At 43.3% G+C, this 23,202-nt stretch overlaps 1 protein-coding gene across 2 annotated transcripts in view; it reads right to left on the bottom strand.

Moving 5' to 3' along the window:
- Positions 1 to 255: 255 nt before the first annotated feature.
- ETF1 (eukaryotic translation termination factor 1) overlaps positions 256 to 23,202 on the bottom strand; it is a 36,266-nt gene continuing 13,319 nt past the window's right edge. For both annotated transcript variants that reach the window (XM_063642784.1, XM_055286096.2), the window contains 9 exons: positions 12,126 to 12,301; positions 11,007 to 11,146; positions 6,692 to 6,830; positions 5,879 to 6,069; positions 4,571 to 4,700; positions 4,159 to 4,314; positions 3,679 to 3,743; positions 1,775 to 1,922; positions 256 to 1,201 (listed from right to left, as the gene is read on the bottom strand). In XM_063642784.1, coding sequence (XP_063498854.1) covers positions 1,119 to 1,201; positions 1,775 to 1,922; positions 3,679 to 3,743; positions 4,159 to 4,314; positions 4,571 to 4,700; positions 5,879 to 6,069; positions 6,692 to 6,830; positions 11,007 to 11,146; positions 12,126 to 12,288 — 1,215 coding nt within the window. In that variant the 5' untranslated portion in view covers positions 12,289 to 12,301 and the 3' untranslated portion in view covers positions 256 to 1,118. The remainder of the gene's footprint in view (positions 1,202 to 1,774; positions 1,923 to 3,678; positions 3,744 to 4,158; positions 4,315 to 4,570; positions 4,701 to 5,878; positions 6,070 to 6,691; positions 6,831 to 11,006; positions 11,147 to 12,125; positions 12,302 to 23,202) is intronic.

The raw sequence follows: 23,202 nt of genomic DNA, 5'->3' as shown, positions 1-23,202 counted from the left end.
CCCTAATTTCTCATGTGAGAGGTGCTTGTAAGTCCCACATTTGAAACAGATGCTCCAACCCCACCAGGAGGTCAGGAGTTTATAATTACATGCAGTCATACATGTCTGTCGTTCCTGTGAAAAACCTTGCAGTTCATTTTAATAAATCAAAACATTCACATAATCTCATGCCATCCAACACAAGGAAAACACATCCACCTCCCTTTTAACAAGGATTGACCCAAGCAAAATAAAATCCTCTTTAAATTTCTTCGCTTCCACTTAAATTGCATGTTTTATTTCTCCCAATCCCAGCAATAGCACAGAAGCCCCATCACATCCATCCCAAACTGGTTTCGAGTAGGTTAAGGTTATAGGGACCCTTGTCAGAACACTGATACAAAGGGCTCCCAAACGCCGGGCACAAATGTGTCTGCAAACAGATGGAAGTAAACAGTGCACTGGCCCAAATGTTTCATGAGTCAGTTTGATTTTGCAACGCAATTTGCATCCTTGAAACTGCCAGTCTGGAGGGGGACGGGGTAGCGTGAGGGAGTGAAGTTGAAAGTGCCTCCTATTAGCTCACCCTTTCAACATTAAACAGAGACCAAGAAAGAAATGGTTCCAACATTTCACCACATATATTTCTTCTTACGCAGTCTAAGCTGAGAATGCCATGTAAATGGGTCACTGCGAAATGCAGCAATTTAATTTTTCTCCAATCAAAATAAGAAACAAACCAGTATGATCTCACTTCTATTAACTTTTGAAGGTTTACAGCAGTTAAAGTATTTTTGCTTCTATGTATGAAGGTTAAAAAAATCATTTTTTTCATAAAATACAAGAGCAACCAATTTCACCATCCAGTAAAAGTAAAAACTGGGATTCTTTTTTAAATTAGTCCAAAGTGGCATTTAGGAACTTAGTTGTAGGCTGCTGTGCTGACACCATGACAAACCAAAGTGTAGGGCTGGGTCTGGTTTTGTTTCGGTTTTCTTTTCAATATCCAATGCTCATGGATTAAGTTCTGGAAATGTTCCAATTGTAAGGCAGGGATCTGTTTGGATTCCACCATGGGTATGCTCCTTGGGTTGGATGCTGGAGGGTGAGGCACGTTTTGCCGGACCCATGTCGACTACCTAGTAGTCATCAAGGTCAAAAAATTCATCGTCTCCTCCTTGGTATTCCATTCCCTGGAAATCTACTCGGTACCGCAAGATACCTGGAGAAACAAACCAAAAGGTAAATTACCTGTGTTCACGGAATGGGCATGTGTGTAGGTGGCTGGTCACTCTAATAAGGGAAGCCCTATTCTCTTGCAGAATTGCAGAAAACAAAGAGGTAATAATAAACATGGGTCCAGGCCGGGCGCGGTGGCTCATGCTTGTAATCCCAGCACTTTGGGAGGCCGAGGCGGGCGGATCACGAGGTCAGGAGATCGAGACCACGGTGAAACCCCGTCTCTACCAAAAATACAAAAAATTAGCCGGGCGTGGTGGCGGGCGCCTGTAGTCCCAGCTACTCGGAGAGGCTGAGGCAGGAGAATGGCGTGAACCCGGGAGGCAGAGCTTGCAGTGAGCCGAGACTGCGCCACTGCACTCCAGCCTGGGCGACAGAGCGAGACTCCGTCTCAAAAAAAAAAAAATAAACATGGGTCCAAATTAGGAACCTGCAACTGCTGCGTCAATCACCTATCCCAGCAGATAATGAGCACCTCATCAGAAGCAGGGCTAGCCAGGAGGGACCTTGGCCTGAGACCCTGGTTTTAAGTTTGGTTTGCTGATTTGCTACTCACCTCCAATTCCACCAAATCCTTTCACAAACTGAGACCCTTCTTGTGATTTATCTGTGACAATTTCCAACGTAGCTCCAAATTTTTTATAATTGTTAGCAAACCATTCCAACAGGGGCATGCTCTCGATAAGCTCATGTTCCTGTCCGGTCTACAGGGGTGACCATGAGATACAAAAACGGGGGATTAGGATATATGAAGGCTAATTAGTCCCTCTCACAGCTCCCTTGCCCACCTATCACTCTCATCCTCCCACTTATAGGCATGTCTGTGTGTAAAGCTCTGTAAATCATCTCTGGTTTTGATAACGTAATGGATATAAGCAGAGAAATTCGGATTATTTCAAACAACACTTCTCCTCAGGCTCTACCCTCAGCCATGAAATACCAACACAAAAAGTCAGTGGGTTTTAAGCTTATGATTCCTACTGTTGACTCTAGAAGTCAGGCTGTTGTAGTGTCTCTAAGCAGCACCCATTCAATGGCCCAGAAGAGACATGCCATGACTGCTTTTGGGAGTGGCCTCGCAGAGAACAAAGCTCTCCAAACCAGAATTTGAGGAAGCTACCATTTAAACCTATCTCATATGGGAGGGTGATACTTTCAACTGTTGTGATGCATTTAGAGCAAACCAGAGAAGCCACTGCAGTGGAAGAGCTGATCAAGTGAAGAAAGCAACACAGGTTTCACAGTGCAGGAGAGGCATTATGCAAATTACATTTTCCTCCCTATTAAATTTCAAGGATAATGAAATGTTTTCCCGATTGCTTAACCACTTAAAAATAAAAACAAACAAACACAAACAAACAAACAAAAACCAGGCCAGGCATGGTGGGTCATGCCTGTTATCTCACCACTTTGGAAAACCAATGCAGGAGGATCACTTGAGCCCAGGAGTTCAAGACCAGCCTGGTGAACACAGCAAGACCCCATTTCTATAAAAAATTAGGCTGCCAGGCACGGTGGCTCGCCTGTAATCTCAGCATTTTGGGAGGCTGAGTCAGGTGGATCACCTGAGGTCAGGAGTTCGAGACCAGCCTGGCCAACATGGTGAAACCCAGTCTCTACTAAAAATACAAAAATTAGCCAGGCGTGGTGGCGGGTGCCTGTAGTCCCAGCTACTCGGGAGGCTGAGGCAGGAGAATTGCTTAACTTGGGAGGTGGAGGTTGCAGTGAGCCGAGATCACACCATTGTACTCCAGCCTGGGCAACAAGAGCAAAACTCCATCTCAAAAAAAAAAAAAAAAAAAAAAAAAAAAAAAAAAAAAAAGGAATGAGGGCTTGTACCTGTACTCCTGGCTACTCAGTAGACTGAGGCAGAAGGATTGCCTGAACCCAGGGGTTCGAGGTTATAGTGAGCTATGATTGTGCCACTGAATCCAGCCTGGGTGACAGACCAGGACCCTATCTCAAAGAAAAAAAAAAGACCAGGCATGGTGGCTCACACCTGTAATCCCACCACTTGGGAGGCCGAGGTAAGTGGATTGCTTGAGCTCAGGAGTTTGAGACCAGCCCAGGGCAACATGGTGAAAACCCCTCTCTACAAAAAATTCAAAAATTAGTTGGGCGTGGTGGTGTATGCCTGTAGTCCCAGCTACTAGAGAGGCTGAGGCAAGAGGATCACTTGAGCCTAGGAGGTGGAGGTTGCAGCGAGCCAAGATCATGCCACTGCACTCCAGCTTGGGCAACAGAGCAAGACTTTGTCTCCAAAAAAAAAAAAAAAAAAAAAACTGCAGCTCCTTCCCTGAAATCAGATTCACATGTGGCAGATAGGAGATGACCACCTCCCACAGCACCCCCAATTAGTATGAGGTTTGGTTTCGCAAAGCTCACCCTCTACACTGCCAGTGCTCTAACACACAGATTTATGCTTTCATGTATCATCAAACCAAGAAAATAATCACATACCTCTTTGTCTGTGAAATGAGATTTATCCTTTTCTTGCTCTGGAGTTAGATAGAGAATTTTCTCCTCTGTAGTATTAGGAGGAAAAAATGTGTTAACCTGGCTCTCATATACTAATCTGTGTAAGCTCCGTAAGATGAGGTTAGATGAGAAAAGGGCTCAGGGACTCAATCTCTCAACCTTTTTTCCATAAGCATGTTAGCATACACTGAGTGTCTACTAGGTACAATGCTTCAACCATAAGGAACATCAGAGATGTTCAAGATATAGTCCTGGTCCTCAGCAGATTTAACAATCTTAAGCAGACGTTAAACAGTTCAAGCAGAAAAATCTATGCAGGAATGTGCTACAGACTGAAGGAGTGGGGAACAAGGGGTAGATCTACCTTCTGATTGCTCCTGAAATCAGCCATCCCTCCCAAATCTCCACCCCAGGCTTCCTGGCTCAGTAACAAACAGCAACCTTATTTTCTAATTCTCATACCTTCTGTGCCTTGGCAATGAAGAACATATCTCATTATATCCAGATTTTCATAGACTATTAGAATTTCTACAGCTCCCATTTCCAAAGCCTTTAGTGTATCTTCAACGCCAAAACAGTACTTGCCCGTGTCCTGGCTGATTTCATCAAAGTATCGTCCTATGATTAGGGATCAGTCAATAGGATATATATTAAAGTTTCCCTAGTAGATACAAACACACTGTTCGACCTAATGACTAAAGAAGATTAAAAAATAATGCTTTTACTGAGGCAAAAGAGTTAATAAAAATACTAAATATTCCTTTTTACACTTTTGGTACCTTGTCTCATACATACAATCACGTACACACACACACACACACACACACACACACGAAAACATTTCACAGAATATGTAGTTGCATTTCACCGATACCTATTAATTTCTTCTCTTGAATGAATTTCACGTTGGAGAGGACTTCAGTAGATAACTCAATAGCTTGGTTGAATCCATTTTCACCACCATAGGATATATCAACTAATTTTAAAACTTTTGATTGTAACCTCTGACACACAAAAAAAATATTATTAGTACTTACTGGTACTTATTTAAAATATTATTAAAACACCTTTACTCAAACCCACTAACTTTTAATGGTATGCAAAGCTCAGCATTATGATCACTGAAGTCTAAATATGGGGAAGGAGCCCAATTTAATCAAAAGCTGCTCTTACAGTGAACAGCACTGCCAGGGTAAACTTTCCCAGCCAATTATATCACACATTTTATTAGACCTACTATAGGACAACTCATTAAGTGCAAACAAAAATAAGTTATTGTGGAGGAAAGGGGGGACCACTGGCTCCTGCCAAATAAGGTAGTAGAGGTTAAGACGGGCTGGGGAGGGTGGCTCACACCTATAATTCCAGCACTTTGGGAAGCTAGGACAGGAAGACAGCTTGGGTCCAGGAATTCTGAGACTAGCCTAGGCAACATGGTGAAACCCTGTCTCTACCAAAAAGTACAAAAATTAGTTGGGCGTGGTGACACATCCCTGTAGTCCCAGCTACTTGGGAGGCTGAGCTGGGAGGATCACTTGAGCCTGGGAGATCGAGGCTGCAGTGAGCCATGATTGCCACTGCACTCCAGCCTGGGCAAGAGAGCGAGACCCGGTCTCAAAAAAAAAAAAAAAAAAAAAAAAAAAAAAAAATATATATATATATATATATATATATATATATATATCTTTTTTTTAAGGCAATTTCTTTGGTGGACCTTCTACCATAAGGCTACTTCCTCCAGATCCTGGAAATGTATTATGGCTTAGCCCATGTTATAAAATAGGCTTTAAATGCTTTAGGCTGAATCAGCTGTCATATTGCTGAGAGCTTTGCTGCTATGTATCTCCAAGAATAAATCAGAAAAAGAAAATAAGGAACAGGTTTTAGTTTCTTGGAAATCAAACTCCATTCTACAGCCAATTCTGACAACCCAACTAAACCAGGGACCTCCACAGGATCCATAAGAAGCCCACCTAAAAATGGTTGATTTGAGAAAAGAAGGGGCTCAGAAAAGCACAGAGGAATGTTTCCTAATAAACATCTGTAAACCTGCTGTTTAACTCAGAGGCAGGTTTTTAATCCAACGGATTTTAAAAAGATGTGTCTGTTCCAGTGCTCACACAGAGGACTCACCTACTCCTACCTAGGGACTTACATAATAGAGCATCTACTTCTTACTTACCTGATCAAACATATCAGATTGACTTAGTTCAGTTTTAAAGTCAGCGGATCCAGCTAAAACTAGACCAGCCACATTCACTTTGTCCCCAGAAATAAACAGCTGCACAGCAGTCTCTGCTACTTTCCGAACATAGTTATGTCGCTTTTCCATTCTTAAACGGGCAAAACGCAAGGCTGACTGACCTCCTCTACCTTTGACACAAAAGTAGCAAGAGAAAAAGGCAATTATTAAGAACTACAAGATGTCTTCAAATTAAAAATAAAATAATCAATCATGTCATCATCTAAGAAAAGGACAAAGAAAAATCACCACTCCCTTAACTAAACGTTCAGCATAAACTGCTACTTGTTTTCAGAAAGCGACTAATTCTATGTCAAGAGAAGAGCCGTAAGCACCAATGAGGCACCAGTCATTCCAGGAGGCTTCTCTCCCCATCATCTGGATTCACTCCCCTCACATCATACTGTTTTCTCTTTCTCTCTTTTTTTTTTTTTTGAGATGGAGTCTTGCTCTGTCGCCTAGACTGGAGTGCAGTGGCGCAATCTCGGCCCAATGCAACCTCTGCCTCCTGGGTTCAAGCAATTCTCCTGCCTCAGCCTCACAAGTAGCTGGGATTACAGGCGCCCGTCACATTTTCGTATTTTTAGTAGAGACAGGGCCGGGCTGGTCTCGAACTTCTGACTTCGTGATCCACCCGGCTCGGCCTCCCAAAGTGCTGGGATTATAGGCATGAGCCACCGCACCCGGCCCATCATACTGTTTTCTTATTGTTAGACACAAAGTAAGTGGGTTCATGTTCTCCTCCTGTATTACCGTGTTTCTTTGGGAGATCCACAGTGAATTTGTGCAGGACTTCTCTTGTGTTTCCTTGGAGTGTGCCAAAAAGTGCACCACTACCATCTATTACAATGAATCCAAACTTGCTATCATCTGAAAGTAGTGCTGTAAGAGCCTGAAAAGCAAACACAAGTACCACACGGTGAATCCCAAAGCTTTGCTAAGGTCAAAAAAACTCTGAAAGGATATATGCAAGCCCTTTCGCTCCACTCACCATGCTATTAGCACTGTGGAAAAACCTTCTGTGGAATAATTTATAGACTTTAGTTATAAACACGTAACTCTTTTTTTTTCATTTTATTTATTTATTTTTATTTTTATTTTTTGAGAGGGAGTCTCGCTCTGTCGCCCAGGCTGGAGTGCAGTGGTGCAATCTCGGCTCACTGCAAGCTCTGCCTCCTGGGTTCACGCCATTCTCCTGCCTCAGCCTCTCCGAGTAGCTGGGACTACAGGCGCCTGCCACCACGCCCGGCTAATTTTTTTGTATTTTTAGTAGAGATGGGGTTTCACAGTGGTCTCGATCTCCTGACCTCGTGATCCGCCCGCCTCGGCCTCCCGAAGTGCTGGGATTACAAGCGTGAGCCACCAGGCAGGGCCAAACATGTAACTCTTACGGACAAATTTGAACCCAATAAAGAAATAACGAATGATATCTATGTGAAGCTTTTCAACATATTTGACATGGGCATGTAAATATAAAACCACAAAGATATCTGTATGCCCATGTTTACAGCAATATTACATACAGCAGTTAATACTACTCAATCTCAAAAAGGAAGAAAATTTTGAAACACGCTACAATAAGGATGAAACTTGAATACATGCTAAGTGAAATAACCCTGTCAAAAAAGGACAAATACTGTATGATTCCACTTATATGAGGTACCCGGAGTAATCAAAATCAGAGACAAAAAGTCAAAAGGTGGTTGCCAGGGGCTGGATAAAAGGGGGGAATGAGGAATTATTGCTCAATGGATACAGTTTCAGTTTTATAATATAGAGTTCTAAGCTGGGTATGGTGGCTCACACATGTAATCCCAGCACTCTGGGAGGCTGTGGCAGGCGGATGGCTTGAGCTCAGGAGTTTGAGACTGGCCTGGGCAACACAGCGAAACACTGTCTCTACAAAAAAATACAAAAATTAGGTGGCCGTGGTGACACGTGCCTGTAGTCCCTACCAGCTACTTGGAAAGGCTTCAGTCTGGGAGGTATAGGTTGCCGTGAGCCAAGACTGTGCCACTGTACTCCAGCCTGGGTGATCCAGAGATCCTGTCTCAAAAAACAAAAAAACTTAAACTTGTTCCTTTTTTTTCTTTTTTTTTTTGAGACAGGGTCTCACTTTGCTGGCCAGGCTGGAGTGCAGTAGCCATCATAGCTCACTGCAGCCTCAAAGTCTTGGACTCAAATGATCCTTCTGCCTTAGCCTCCCAAAGTGCCGGGGTTACAGGCATGAGCCAGCATGACTTTAAAGGTATTACAGCTAGTGATTCTGAGTTTTATGAGGAAAACCTTCCTTCTATGTTAACTTTATATCCCCATTATTTATGCCTTCCCAAAGAGAAAATATTGAAACAGTCCTGGGACATACATAGATAAGAGTTCTCACAGTGGAATCGGAATACTACACACTTAGTTGATCTCTAATTGCCAGGGGACAATCTCTTTGGAAGTAAGAAATTGTTACCCATTCTATTTTATTTTTATAAACTGATCCTCCTGTTTGGCCTCCCAAAGTGCTGGGATTACATAGGTGTGAGCCACAACACCTGGCCTTACCATTCCATTTTAAGAAAACAGCCCCTTCAATAATTGACTAGAAAGCAGATGGATCAACTAAGAATCCATCTTTAACAAACCATGCTAGATAGTTAGCATTAAGACATGAATATTGTGGCTGGGCGTGGTGGCTCATGCCTGCAATGGCACTTTGAGAGGCCAAGGTGGGTGGATCACTTGAGGTCAGGAGTTTCAGACCAGCCTAGCCAATATGGTGAAATCTCATCTACTAAAAACACGAAAATTAGCTGGGTGTGGTGGTGCACACTTGTAATCCCAGCTACTCAGGAGGCTGAGGCAGGACAATCACTTGAATTCGGGAGGCGGAAGTTGCAAGGAGCCGAGTTCGTGCCATTGCACTCCAGCCTGGGCAACAGAGCAAAACTCAATGTCAGAAAAAAGAAAAAGAAAAAAAAAAAAAAGACATGAATATGAATATTGCACGTTAATAATATAGCCTTATCAAAATGACCTGTTAGGTAGATTGAAGTTTTTAATTAATCTGCTTATCAGGGAATAGGCATATCCCTTATTAGAATATATAATTACCCTGATAAACAGGATATAACCCTCTCAGTTAAAGCTAAAATGTACAAAGTTAGCAAGATTAAACAGTATCTTAGAAAAGGAGTTAAGGTTTGGAAAAAAGCCAACAAGGCTAACTCAGTAAGTGAGCAAAAGCCAGATAACATGGGTACCTGGCACCGTTTAAATCAACAAGATTCAAAATCGGCTTTCATCCAACCAGATACAGGTAAGTGGTTTCAGTGGCTGAGAGGCTCCCCGAAAAACCCTCTGCTGTAAGTAGAGTGTGGTAGTGAAGAGAAAAACAGTCTGGATTGTCTATGCAGTCGACCAAGATCCAACTATAAATGGACTTCCCATCAAGTTAGCAAAAATCATCCACTGTAAACTGTCGACAAATGTCAGTTCTAATTCCACTGTAGAGGTTTTTCCCTAGGTTGATGAAAGGCAAGAGAATGAACTAGGAGCCAGCTGTGAATTCTTGATTGTTCTACTGTTGACTGATTTAGGTCACTCTAATGAGGTTTCCTTTCCACCGTTCAAGTTCATCTTATGGCAGCTTTGTCACTCAAAAGTTTCATGGGGAAAGGGGGGAAAATGAGTTCTTAAGTTCTGCTACTAAAAATTTTACAATTTGTTATGTGAAAACTTAGTGCAATAACTCAAAGAGTATAACTGGATTGCTTGTAACACAATGGATATACGCTTGAGGAAATGGGTACCCTATTTTCCACAGTGTGATAGCTCACATTGCATGCCTGTATCAAAACATCTCATGTACCCCATATACACCTACTATGTACCCACAAAAATTAAACACACACACACACACACACACACACACACACACACACACACTTTGGGAGGCTGAAGCGAGCAGATCACTTGAGGCCAAGAGTTTGGGACAAGCCTGGCCAACATGGCAAAACTCTGTCTCTACTAAAAAAATACAAAACATTAGCCAGGCATGGTGGTGCACACCTGTAATCTCAGCTATTCAGGAGGCTTGAGGCACAAAAATCACTTGAACCATGGAGATGGAGGTTGCAGTGGGCCAAGATTGCACCACTGCACTCCAGCCTGGGTGACAGTGTGAGACTCTGTCTCAAAACATGCTGAATGACTAGTGTCATAATAAATGTAAATTGCCTTACTTTTTGAAAAAAGCTTTGTAAAATGGTACAACTGTTTGGAAAACAGTCTAGCAACTTCTTAAAAAGTTAAACATAATTACTATATAACCTACACAATTCCACAAATCTAAGAAACATGAAAATGTATGGTCACACAGAAACTTGTCCATGAATGTTCACAGCAGCATTATTCATAACAGCCAAACAGTGCAAACCACCCAAATGTAAAACTGATGAAAAGACATATAGAATATGAAATATGGCATATATGTATACAATGGAATACTACTTGGTAATAAAAAGGGATGGAGTGTACTGATGAATGCTACCACATGGAACCTTAAAAGTATAAAGTAAAAGAAGCCAGTCACAAAAGGCCACAAACTGTATGATTCCATTATATAAAATGTCCAGGCTGGGCGGGGTGGCTCATGCCTGTAATCCTAGTACTTTGGGAGGCTGAGGCGGGCAGATCACGAGATCAGAAGTCTGAGACCAGCCTGACCAATGTGGTTAAACCCCGTCTCTACTAAAAATACAAAAAAATTAGCTGGGTGTGGTAGCATGTGCCTGCAATCCCAGCTACTCAGGAGGCTGAGACAGGAGAATCCCTTGAATCTGGGAGGCAGAGCTTGCAGTGAGCCGAGATCATGCCACTGCACTCCAGCCTGGGCGACAGAGCGAGACTCCGCCTAAAAAAAAAAAAAAATAAGTCCAGCACAAGCATATCTATGGAAAGAAAATATAGTGGTTGCCTAGAATGAGAGAGGTAAGTGGGAGGGATAGGGGACTGACTGCTAATGGGTACGGGGAAAGAATTCTGGAGTGATGAAAATGTTCTGGGTTTGACTTCTTACCTCTGTATGGAATTTGTTGTCACACAAATACAATGACGTATTAATTGGTTTGAAAGGTTCAAAGTCAATGTTGACTTTCTTTTCCTTTCCTTCTTCTGTTACAATTGTTCCACAGTATACAACCAGACCATTTGGAGGTACTGCAAAGAACACAAACAATTTTTCTACTTTACCCCATATCTAGTTTTTCGTCAATTAATAGAAAATGTTCCCATAGCCTACTTTCCCTGCCTGACCCTTTAAGTCATAATTTAAATAAAGCAGAAAAAGCTTGAAATCTCTCAGGCAGAACTCCCTCCCTAATTTTAAAACTTCCTCTGAGACGTTTCAGTAGGATTTATTCTTTAAATAGGCTGGACGCGGTGGTGGCTCACGCCTGTAATCCCAGAACTCTGGGAGGCTGAGGTGGGCGGATTACCTGACATCAGGAATTCAAGACCAACCTGGCCAACATGGTGAAACCCTGTCTCTACAAAAAAATACAAAAAGTAGCCAGGCGTGGTGGCAGGCACCTGTAATCACAGCTACTCGAGAGGCTGAGGTGGAAGAATCACTTCAACCTGGGAGGCTTGTGGTGAGCTGAGATCAGATTACTGCACTTCAGCCTCTGGGTGACAGAGCGAGACTGTCTCATCCCAAAAAAAAAAAAAAAAAAATTGAGACAACGTCTCACTCTGTCACTCAGGCTAGTGTGCAGCGGCGAGATAGTGGCTCACTGCAACTCCCACCTCCCGGGTCCAGTCGATTCTCCCGCCTCAGCCTCCAGAGTAGATGTGACTATAGGTGTGTGCCACCAGGCCTGGCTAACTTTTGTATTTTTTGTAGAGACATGGTTTCACCATGTTGTCCAGGCTGGTCTCGAACTCCTGACCTCAAGTGATCCACCTGCCTCAGCTTCCCAAAGTGCTGGGATTACTGGCATGAGCCACTGTGCCTGGCCTACTTAACTTTCAATAAACAAAAAACGAAACAAAACAAACAAGCTAACCACCAAGGCCATAGAGACACTGATGACGGCTGACTTAAGGAAACATTAGTGAACAAAGCACCATAGCAGGATCACAGTATAAAACATAACCAAGATGTGTAGAGAAGAAAAAGCAGCAAACTCCAGATTACCTTTGTTATAAAGTTTGAGTCTTTGTTGTACAGATGTAATGGCTCCCAGGACTGAAAGGCGGTTTACTCGTGACTTAATGTTAGATGCAGTTCCAAACTCATCCGCTAACATTTTTGCCACTCGTGAAATCTGGTCTTTGGGAGGAATGATCAATGATATCATGCTGGTGCCATTGCTGTGGAAGAAAGAATAACTCATTAGGGGTTTAAATATCACGTAAGTAAACTCATGCTTCTCTCTGGTAAAAGCAAGCTACAGGGAGATGCCCCCTAAGTTATGGAAACAGGTCACTCTCAAAGGAGTAATGTAGGGACTATATTAGTCTTGTTTATGAATGTATACATAGAGTTAGGAACAGTGTTCAGAATCTAGTGCTCAATTTGATTGAACAGTGAGATAAGTTACGTAAAGAATACACTTGGAGGGATACTTGAGAAACACCTCATTTCCTAAGGGTAAAGAAAGAAGCTATCTATGATAAATAAGGAGTGTCAACAGGCTGGAATTTGGTAGTGAATCTGTCCATGAGAGAGCCTTCAAATGTGGTGGTTGAGTGGGAGATGCCATGACAGGATGATGCAATGAGTCTTTCCAAAGTCTAGGCATATTTTGTAATCACGAATTTAGCACCCTAATGATGGGAAAGGAGAACTCTGGAAGTCACAGAAATGTCCCAGTTATGAAATATCTCTCTCTCGGCCGGGTGCGGTAGCTCACGTTTGTAATCCCAGCACTTTGGGAGGCCAAGGCTGGCGGATCACAAGGTCAGGAGTTCGAGGCCAGCCTGGCCAGCAGAGTGAAACCCCGTCTCTACTAAAAAAAAAAAAAAAATACAAAAATTCGCTGGGCATGGTGGCAGGTGCCTGTAATCCCAGCTATTCAAGAGGCTGAGGCACGAGAATCACTTGAACCCGGGAGGCGGAGGTTGCAGTGAGCTGAGATCGTGCCACTGCACTCCAGCCTGGGCGACAGAGCTAGACTTAGTCTCGAGAAAAAAAAAAAAAAACTCTCTCTCACAAATTCATTCTCTTTAAATGGCAACATATTAATTACATTTGAGTTTGATTAAAAAGAGGAATGACTGACAGCCTGATAAATTCTGGGTGCCTAACCAAATTCAAGTTTTTAGAACTAAAAAACGGGACCAAAATCTGACCTATGGAAGACACCATCAAGGCCCTGCCACATGGGAGGTCCCTTCTGAGCAGTTACCAACCCATTTTTAAGCCCCCTTTAAATTTCAACACCAATGCCAGTAACATATCTTTTTTATCTACAACTTCCAAAGACACTTATCATCACTACCAGTCAAGAAATACCTCATTGGAAAATTCCTACTTCTATGCAAAGCAAACATAGTGGCTCACACCTGTAATCCCAGCACTTTGGGAGGCTAAGATAGGAGGATCACTTCTGTCTAGGAGTTTGAGAACAGCCTGGGCAACATAATGAGACTCCCATCTGTACAAAAAATAAATAATTAGCTGGGTGTCACGTGATGCAGGCCTGTAGCCCTAGGCTATCCAGGAGGCTGAGGCAGGAATATTACTCAAGCCCAGGAGTTAGAAACTACAGTGAGCTATGACTTGCCACTGCACTCCAGCCTGGGCAACAGTATAAGACTGTCTCAAAAAAGAAGGAAGGAAGGAAACAAAGTGTTGGTGAGGATGTGGAGAAATTGGAACCCTTGTGCATTGCCAGTGGGAATATAAAATGGTACAGCCATGTGGGATAAGTGTGGTAGCTCCTCCAATAAAAAAAAAAAAAAAAATTATAACACCTAATTACCATATGATCTAGCCATTTCACTTCCAATTATATACCCAAGAGTGACAGCAGGTACTTGCACACCAATGTTCACAGCAGCATTATTCACAATAGCCAAGAGGTGGAAGCAACCCAAGCATCCACTGGTGGATGAACAAACAAAAAAATGCGGTGTGTGTGCACAATGAAATATTATTCAGTCTTAAAGGAAGGAAATTCTGACACACAAAATGGATGAACCTTGAACACATTATGCTAAGAAAAATAAGCCAGACAGAAAAGGACAAATACTGTATGATTCCACTTACATGCGGTAACCTAGAGTATTAAAGTTCATAGAGACAGAGAGTAGAATTGCAGTTGCCAGCAACTGGAGTAAGGTGGAACTAGGCAGTTTTTAATAGTTGTTTTAGTTTTACAAGATGAAAAGTCCTAGAGACTGGCTGTACAACAGTGTGAATGTACTTAATACTGCTGACTATACACTTGTAAATGGTTAAGATGGTAAACTTCATGTTATGTATTTTTTACCATGAGAAAAAAATTCTTAAAAATCAACTACTTAGTCCAATTATAACTTAAATTTTTTTTTTTTTTTTTTTTTTTGAGACAGAGTCTCGCTCTTGTTGCCCAGGCTGGAGTGCAGTGGCACCATCTCAGTTCACTGCAACCTCAGCCTCCTAGGTTCAAGCAATTCTCCTGCCTCCGCCTCCCAAGTAGCTGGGATTACAGGCGTGTGCCACCAGGCCCAGTTAATTTTCTTTGTATTTTTAGTAGAGACTGGGTTTCACCATGTTGGCCAGGCTGGTCTTGAACTCCTGGCCTCAGGTGATCCACCTGCCTCAGCCTCCCAAAGTGCTGGGATCACAGGCGTGAGCCACAGCGCCCAGCCTATAAGTTAAAATTTTTTAGAGCACGCACTTCCCCAAAACAGTAGTTCTCAATTTTTTGCAGATGAAAATCACCTGGGGAGTTCATTCTAGGTGATTCATTTTCAAAAAGGATTCCCGTAAGTTTCATTTCTTTTCTCATCCTGATTTTTCTTAGTTTAGACGTAACATAGATAAACGACTATTTAAAATATTAAATGATCTACATCAAGTGGATTTCAAAATTAAAAACTTTTTTTTTTTTTTTTTGAGACGGAGTCTCGCTTTTTCACCCAGGCTGGAGTGCAGTGGCTCAATCTCGGCTCACTGCAAGCTCCGCCTCCTGGGTTCACACCAAGCTCCGCCTCCTAGGTTCACACCGTTCTCCTGCCTCAGCCTCTCCGAGTAGCTGGGACTACAGGCGCCCGCCACCACGCCCGGCTAATTTTTTGTATTTTTAGTAGAGACGGAGTTTCACTGTGGTCTCGATCTCTTGACCTCGTGATCCGCCCGCCTTGGCCTCCCAAAGTGCTGGGATTACAAGCATGAGCCACCGCACCCGGCCTTCAAAATTAAAAACTTTTAGGCTGCTCTGTAGAGTAGCCATTCTCTTGTTTTTTTTACTTCTCTAATCAACTTGCTTTCATTCTCAAAAAAAAAAAAAAACAAACAAAAAAAAACCGACCTTTGAACTTCAAAGGATAGCATTAGGAAAGTAAAAAGACACACAGAATGGGAGAAAATATATGCAAATCATATTATCTCTTAAGATTTATGTAAAGAATATAAAGAATATGTAAAAACTCATAATTCATCAACAAAAAACCCAAATAAAAAATGGGCAAAGGGTGTAAGGAGACATTTCTACAAAGACATAGCATGTGAAGAAATCGAAATCTTGATTCAATGCTGCTGGGAATGTTAAGTGGTACAATACTTCCGGAAAACACTCTGGCAGTCCTTAGGAGTTTAAACACAGAGTTACCATATGACCCAACCACTCTACTCTTAGATACCCAAGAGAACTGACAAAGTATGTTAACACACAAAAATTTGTGCTTTAGGCCTGGCGCGGTGGCTCATGCCTGTAATCCCAGCACTTTGGGAGGCCGAGGCAGGCGGATCACAAGGTCAGGAGATCGAGACCATCCTGGCTAACATGGTGAAACTCCGTCTCTATTAAAAATACAAAAAATCAGCCGGACGCAGTGGCAGGCCCCTGTAGTCTCAGCTACTCAGGAGGCTGAGGCAGGAGAATGGTGTGAACCCGGGAGGTGGAGCTTGCAGCGAGCCGAGATAGCGCCACTGCAGTCCATCGGGGCGAAAGAGCAAGACTCCGTCTCAAAACAAACAAACAAACAAAAAACAAAAAAAACCTTACACTACATCAAGTAAAAACTGTCACAAAAGAACACACATTGTAGACAGGGCACAGTGGCTCATGCCTGTAATCCCAGCATTTCGGGGGGCCAAGGTGGGCGGATCACGAGGTCAAGAGATCGAGACCATCCTGACCAACATGGTGAAACCCTGTCTCTACTAAAAATACAAAAATTAGCCAGGCGTAGTGGTGTGTGCCTGTAATCCCAGCTACTCAGGAGGGTGAGGCAGGAGAATCGCTTGAACCTGGGAGGCAGAGGTTGCAATGAGCCGAGATCGAGCCACTGCACCGCAGCCTGGATGACAGAGCTAGACTCCGTCTCAAGGAAAAAAAAAATTAGCTGGGCGTGGTGGTGTGTACCTGTAGTCCCAGCTACTAGGGAGGCTGAGGCAGGAGAATCGCTTGAACCCGGGAGGTGGGTGAGTCGAGACAGCACCACTGCACTCCAGCCTGACAACAGAGTGAGACTCTGTCTCAAAACAAAAAAACCACCATATATTGTATAGTTCCATTTACACAAAATGTTCACAACAGGCATTCCAGAGAGACAAAGGTAGATTAGTGGTTGCCAGGGGCTGAGGAGAGGGAGGAATGCAGAGTGATTGTTAAAGGGTACAGGGATTTTTAGGTTGATGGAAATATTGTTTTTCTTTTTTTAAGGAAAATATTTTTAAATTAGTGGTTGCACAACTCTGGGAAAACAGTGAAATAATGCACTTTAAAGGGGAAAGGCTGGGCGAGGTGGCTCACACTGGTAATCCCAGCACTTTGGGAGGCTTGAGGCAGGAGAACTGCTTGCGCCTAGGAGTTTTGAGACCAGCCTGTGCAATGCAGTGAGACCCTGGCTGGGCGTGGTGGCTCATACCTGCAATTCCAGCACTCTGGGAGGCCGAATCAGGCAGATCACTTGAGGCCAGGAGTTCAAGACCAGCCTAGCCACTATGGTGAAACCTCATCTCTACTAAAAATACAAAAAGTTGCTGGGCGTGCTAGGCGTGGTGGCTCATGCCTGTAATCCCAGCTACTCTGGAGGCTGAGGCATGAAAATTGCTTGAACCTGGGAGGCAGAGGTTGCAGTGCAGTGAGCCGAGATTGTGCCACTGCACTCCAGCTTGGGTGACAGAGTGAGACTGTCTCAAAAAAAAAAAAAAAAAGTTGGGCATGGTGGCACACGCCTGTAATTCCAGCTACTTGGGAGTCTGAGGCACAAGAATCGCTTGAACCTGGGAGATGGAGGTTGCAGTGAGCCCAAATCGTGCCACTACACTCCAGACTGGGTGACAGAGCGAGACTGTCACAAAACAACAAACCAAAACCAGAAAAATATAGTGAGACCTGTCTCTACAAAAATTAGGCAAGTATGGTGGTATGTGCCTGTAATCTCAGCTACTTGGGAGACTGACGTGGGAGAATTACCTAAGCCCTAGAGGTTGGGGCTGCAGTGAGCCGTGATCACACCACTGCACTTCAGCCTGGAAACCAGAGTGAAACTGTGTCTCTTAAAAAAAGTACATATACATATATATATATAGATAGATAGTATATACATATATTATATATATATATGGAAATGATACAGACAGTACATAACAGGTTTCTTTCCTTTTTTTTTTTTTTGAGACGGAGTCTCGCTCTGTCACCAGGCTGCAGTGTAGTGGCGCGATCTCGGCTCACTGTAACCTCCGCCTCCTGGGTTCAAGCAATTCTCCTGCCTCAGCCTCCCCAGTAGCTGGGACTACAGGCACACGCCACCACACCCGGCTAATTTTTGTATTCTTAGTAGAGATGGGGTTTCACCATGTTGGGCAGGATGGTCTTGATCTCCTGACCTTGTGATCCGCCTGCCTCGGCCTCCCAAAGTGCTGGGATTACAGGCATGAGCCACCGTGCCCCTGGCCAGGATATTTCTTTCTTTCTTTTCTTCCTTCCTTTCCTTTTTTTTTTTTTTTTTTTACATTTTTGGAAGTTAATTAATTTGTGTTTTTACTAAATTATCAATAAATTCTAATTTTATCATGTTAAGAAAACCAGCTATTAATAATTTTTATTTTTTTTGAGATGAAGTCTCACACTGTCACCCAGGCTGGAGTGCAGTGGGGCAATCTTGGCTTGCTGCAGCCTCCACCTCCTGGGTTCAAGCGATTCTCCTGCCTCAGCCTCTCAAGTAGCTGGGACTACAGGTGTGCGCCACCACGCCTGGCTAATTTTTGTATTTTTAGTAGAGATGGGGTTTCACTATGTTGGCCAGGCTAGTCTCGAACTCCTGACCTCGTGATCTGCCTGCCTCAGCCTCCCGAAGTGCTGGGATTACAGGCGTGAGCCACCGTGCCTGGCTTATTAATAATTTTATAAGGAGAACAAGCAGCAGTATAAACAGAATCAAATCTACAACATATAGGAAACTAGAAGTCTCAAATCTGCCCTGACCTGATCTAAAGGCTGGCTTTGGTACAAGAGCTATCAGTATAAATTGAGCTGGCTTACATCTTGAAGGCGAAGGCTGATCTGATATGAACCAAAGCACACTAAAAAATGTAGTATCACCTGGCCAGGCATGGTAGCTCATACCTGTAATCCCAGCACTGTGGGAGGCTGAGGTGGGTGGATCACCTGAGGTCAGGAGTTCAAGACCAGCCTGGCCAACATGGTGAAACCCCATCTCTACTAAAGATATAAAAATTAGCTGGGTGTGGTGGCACAGGCCTGTAATTCCAGCTACTTTGAAGGCTGAGGCAGGAGAATCGCTTGAACTTGGGAGACAGAGGTTGCAGTGGGCAGAGATCATGCCACTCACTTCAGTCTGGGCAATAGAGCGAGATTCCGTTTAAAAAAAAAAAAAAAGAAATGTGGTATCACTTTATAAACTGTTTCTATCTGATATTTCACGAGACTGTAAGAAAGTTACTTCCTGAGATCCTTATAGATTATTGGATCTATACCCTTAAAGGGTATTATAACAAGTTTAATATTGTAGTTAGACTGCCAGAACCATCTAAACTTTCCCCTAATTACTGAGAGTCCATAATCTCACAGTAGCCCAATATGCCAGCTTTAATAGAATCTCACCCACCCAGAGTCCAGTGGAAGCTGCAAGAAAAAGAAATTAGAAAGCTGGTTACAGAATCAAATTAAATGGGCTTACGTGTTAAGTGACTAGTAAGAAAAGAAGCAGCACTGTGAGGGGAACAAAAATAAACCCCTATATTAGCTTTTAACTACAGGTGTTTAAAATATGAAAATATCTCAAATTGGGTCCTAGAAAGCTTATGTTCATAAAGCAAAATTTCGTAAATGTGTACTATGGTGTCTTCGGTATTTGCATTGGGAAGGGATCTCATAACAGGACCTCTTGCCCTGGAAGTTTTCTCCTAGTGGTTAATTCCACAAGTTTTCCAGGCAGAAAATGGTTTTCTTCCCCCCTACCCCGTCCCCCAGGATGGAGTCTTGCTCTGTTGCTCAGGCTGGAGTACGGTGGCACGATCTTGGCTCACTGCAACCTCCGCCTCCCAGGTTTAAGCAATTCTCCTGCCTCAGCCTCTGGAGTAGCTGGGATTACAGGCATGCACCATCATGCCCACCAGCTATTGTTTTTTTTTGAGACAGAGTCTCGCTCTGTTGCCCAGGCTGGAGTGCAGTGGTGCGATCTCAGCTCACTGCAAGCTCTGCCTCCTGGGTTCAAGCGATTCTTCTGCCTCAGCCTCCTGAGAAGCTGAGACTACAGGCGCATGCAACCACACCCAGCTAATTTTTTGTATTTTTAGTAGAGACAGGGTTTCACCATGTTAGCCAGGATGGTCTCGATCTCCTGACCTTGTGATCCGCCCACCTCAGCCTCCCAAAGTACTGGGATTACAGGCGTGAGCCACCATGCCCGGCCTTCTAATTTTTGTATTTTTAGTAGAGATGTGGTTTCACCATGTTAGTCAGGCTGGTCTGGAACTCCTGAGCTCATGATCCACCTGCCTTGGCCTCCCAAAGTGCTAGGATTACGGGTGTGAGCCACCGCACCCGGCCCAGAAAACAGTTTTCTTTCTAAGTAGATGAGCTGGCTGTCCAGTCCTCCCACTATCAAAAATAGCTACTCTCAGATTGGCAGCCAAAGTTACATCTCCAAAAATCAGAATTCTGTTTGGGTGTCTACCTTGAAGGCTGGTTCATAAACTTTTGTGCTATTTTCCCCAATAAATTACAAGCTAATCAAAGACAGTACACAGGAGAGTATGGTGTGTGCTCTGCTGCCACCCCTTGGATAGGGGAGCAAGTATTCTGGCCAAACCACGGAATCAAGGAAATTTATGATACACTGCTTCAGTTATCATCATAAACACTTGCTAGGCTTCTAAACTGTAATTTCCAAAAAACTTTTTTGATAATTCCTTCTGGAGTTATGTCAAACTCTACATACAGGCCAATGGAGAGAAAAGACATTTGCTTTGGGAGAGGCTGGAAACACTGGGAAACTAAACAGAATTTCCATCACAATCTAGATTGTAGGTGCCACCTACCTGACACAGGGGTCCACTCATGCACAGGGAGAATACGAAGAGATAAAAGATGGGGAAAACCCTTGAGTACCAATTTTACTGGCTTATGCTTGGTAAGCCAATTCTCAAGGGGCCTACAACCCTAGGGGTTTGTAGGAAGTTCTTTCTTTTCTTTTTTTTTTTGAGACGGGGTTTCCCTTTTGTTCCCCAGGCAGGAGTGCAGTAGTGCGATGTCGCCTCACTGCAACCTCCGCCTCCCGGGTTCAAGCAATTCTCCTGACTCAGCCTCCTGAGTAGCCGGGGTTTTAGGTGTGTGCCCCCACGCCTGGCTAATTTTGTATTTTTAGTAGAGATGGGGTTTCTCTATGTTGGTCAGGCTGGTCTCGAACTCCCGACCTCAGGTGATCCGCCCACCTCAGCCTCCCAAAGTGCTAGGATTACAGGCATGAGCCACCATGCCCGGCTGCAAGTTCTTTCTTAAAAGGGGTTGGTTTTTTAAAAAGCTGACATGCTCTGACTTACAGGGAACAGTTTCCTAAGATGCCGTCGGCAGGGAATGGAATGAAAACGGATAGCAGAGGTGAAGGCTCAGAGCTGAGGAAGAACAGGCAACAAACCCCAAAGATTTGGAAAGTTTAAGGCTAAAGAGGGGAGAAATTTGGGACAAATTAACTGAGAGAACTCAAAATGCCTTACAGCAACACTTCAAATAAGATAATGATGTGGAGGGCAAAGCAATGCCCTTAAGATAAGCAGCTACTTACTTTCCACTGCTGATAGTTTAAGAAGATAAACATTCATTAAGCAACCCTACTGTATAGACCAGTTGGGCAACCTTACATTCCATATCCATGTAACATTCCAGAGGACCAAGGAGCAAATACACCTAAGAATGTCATCTTGTTATAGGATTCCACTTTAAAAAATGGCTCAAAAGTGTAGCTTGCCTAAGAATTGTTTTTTGTTTGGTAGACTTCTACAAAGTTGATAAATGAAACAAAACTTGAAAGTTGGTCTTGGCTTCTTATTCCTTTTGAATTAGGTGCAAAAAATTACCTTTCACTAGTTTCCCTGCGCGCCCCCTCCCCCTATCTTCTGTGGGGGAAACATTAAGTTTCTGAATTTACCTTTAAAATAAGACACCTGACTAGGGAGGGGAAATGCAGATTATTAAATGGATGGCGTTCACTTTAAAAATTTAAAGGGTACTTTAATAACTTCTGATGTTTTGTATGTTAGGTTTAATACAAGCAGACTGGGCCAGGCACAGTGGCTCATGTCTGTAATCCCAGGACTTTGGGAAGCCGAGGCGGGTGGATCACCTGTGGTCAGGAGTTCGAGACCAGCCTGGCCAACATGAGGAAACCCCATCTCTACTAAAAATACAAAAACTAGCTGGGTGTGGTAGTGCATGCATATAATCCCAGCTACTTGGGAGGCTGAGGCAGGAGAATCGGCTTGAGCCCAGGAGGCAGAGGTTGCAGTGAGCCAAGATCCCGCCATTGCACTCCAGCCTGGGTGACACAGCGAGACTCCATCTCAAAAAAAACAAAAACAAAAACAAAAAAAACAAAAACAAAAAAAACAAAAACAAAAAAAAACCCAACAAAAACCAAAACCAAACAAACAACAACAAAAAAACAACAAGCAGATTAACGTTTTTCCAGTAAAGTTTCCAAACGAGATAAACGTTCATTTACCCTCACTCCTGCAAGCCAATCAAAGTTGTTAGACCAGTTTGTGTAAACCCCCAAAATAAAATTAAGTTGAATACTTCCATGTCTTTTAAAGTGATCACCCTTCAGGGGAGAATGAAAAATAAAGCTCTCACTAAGGAGATGCTGGCTACACAGGCGATCTACAACCTTCTTTAACTATAATATAATAGTTTTCCTTCGTTTTTCTACTGTCCCTATACTCCTCTTCCGAAATCAAAGAACTAGTGAATCATGGGGTACAGCAATGAGTCACATGCAAGTTGCAAAAACCGGGCAAAACAAGAGACAACATACAGCAATGTATCCCTCAAAGCTCCCAAGGGCCTCTGCACTCAGATCCCTTCTTGTTCTCATTGGTTTTAGGGGCACTTTGGCTTACCAAAGCTTTCATCAATGCTTCACCCAGAGGGTTAACTTCTGAAAAATCAAACAGGTGAAAAAAAGGAATTGTAACAGAACTAAACCAAATAAATCCCAAACAAAACTCCAGTAGAAAGATAATTAATTTTTTTAGAGATGGGGTCTTGCTCTGTCACCCAGGCTGGAGTGCAGTGGCACAATCATAGCTCACTGTAACCTGGAAACTCCTGGGTTCAAGTGATCCTCCCACCCTAGCCTGGGACTATAGGTACGTGCCACCACGCCCAGCTAATTTTTCTTTTTCTTTTCGAGACAGGATCTCACAAGGTTGCCCAGGCTGGTCTCAAACTCTTGGGCCCAAACGATCCTCCCACCTCAGACTCACTGAGCAGCTAAGGTTATAGGCGCAAGCGACCGTGCCCGCCTGACCCACGAAGATCTTAATCAACGTTCACCATCATCAACAATGCTCAAGAACACTTCAGTTTGCATACCTC

Source organism: Symphalangus syndactylus, chromosome 7, assembly GCF_028878055.3.
Source record: "Symphalangus syndactylus isolate Jambi chromosome 7, NHGRI_mSymSyn1-v2.1_pri, whole genome shotgun sequence".
NCBI lineage: Eukaryota > Metazoa > Chordata > Mammalia > Primates > Hylobatidae > Symphalangus > Symphalangus syndactylus.
Note: the sequence above shows the minus strand (reverse complement) of the source record. Positions and strands in the feature narration are given on the sequence as shown.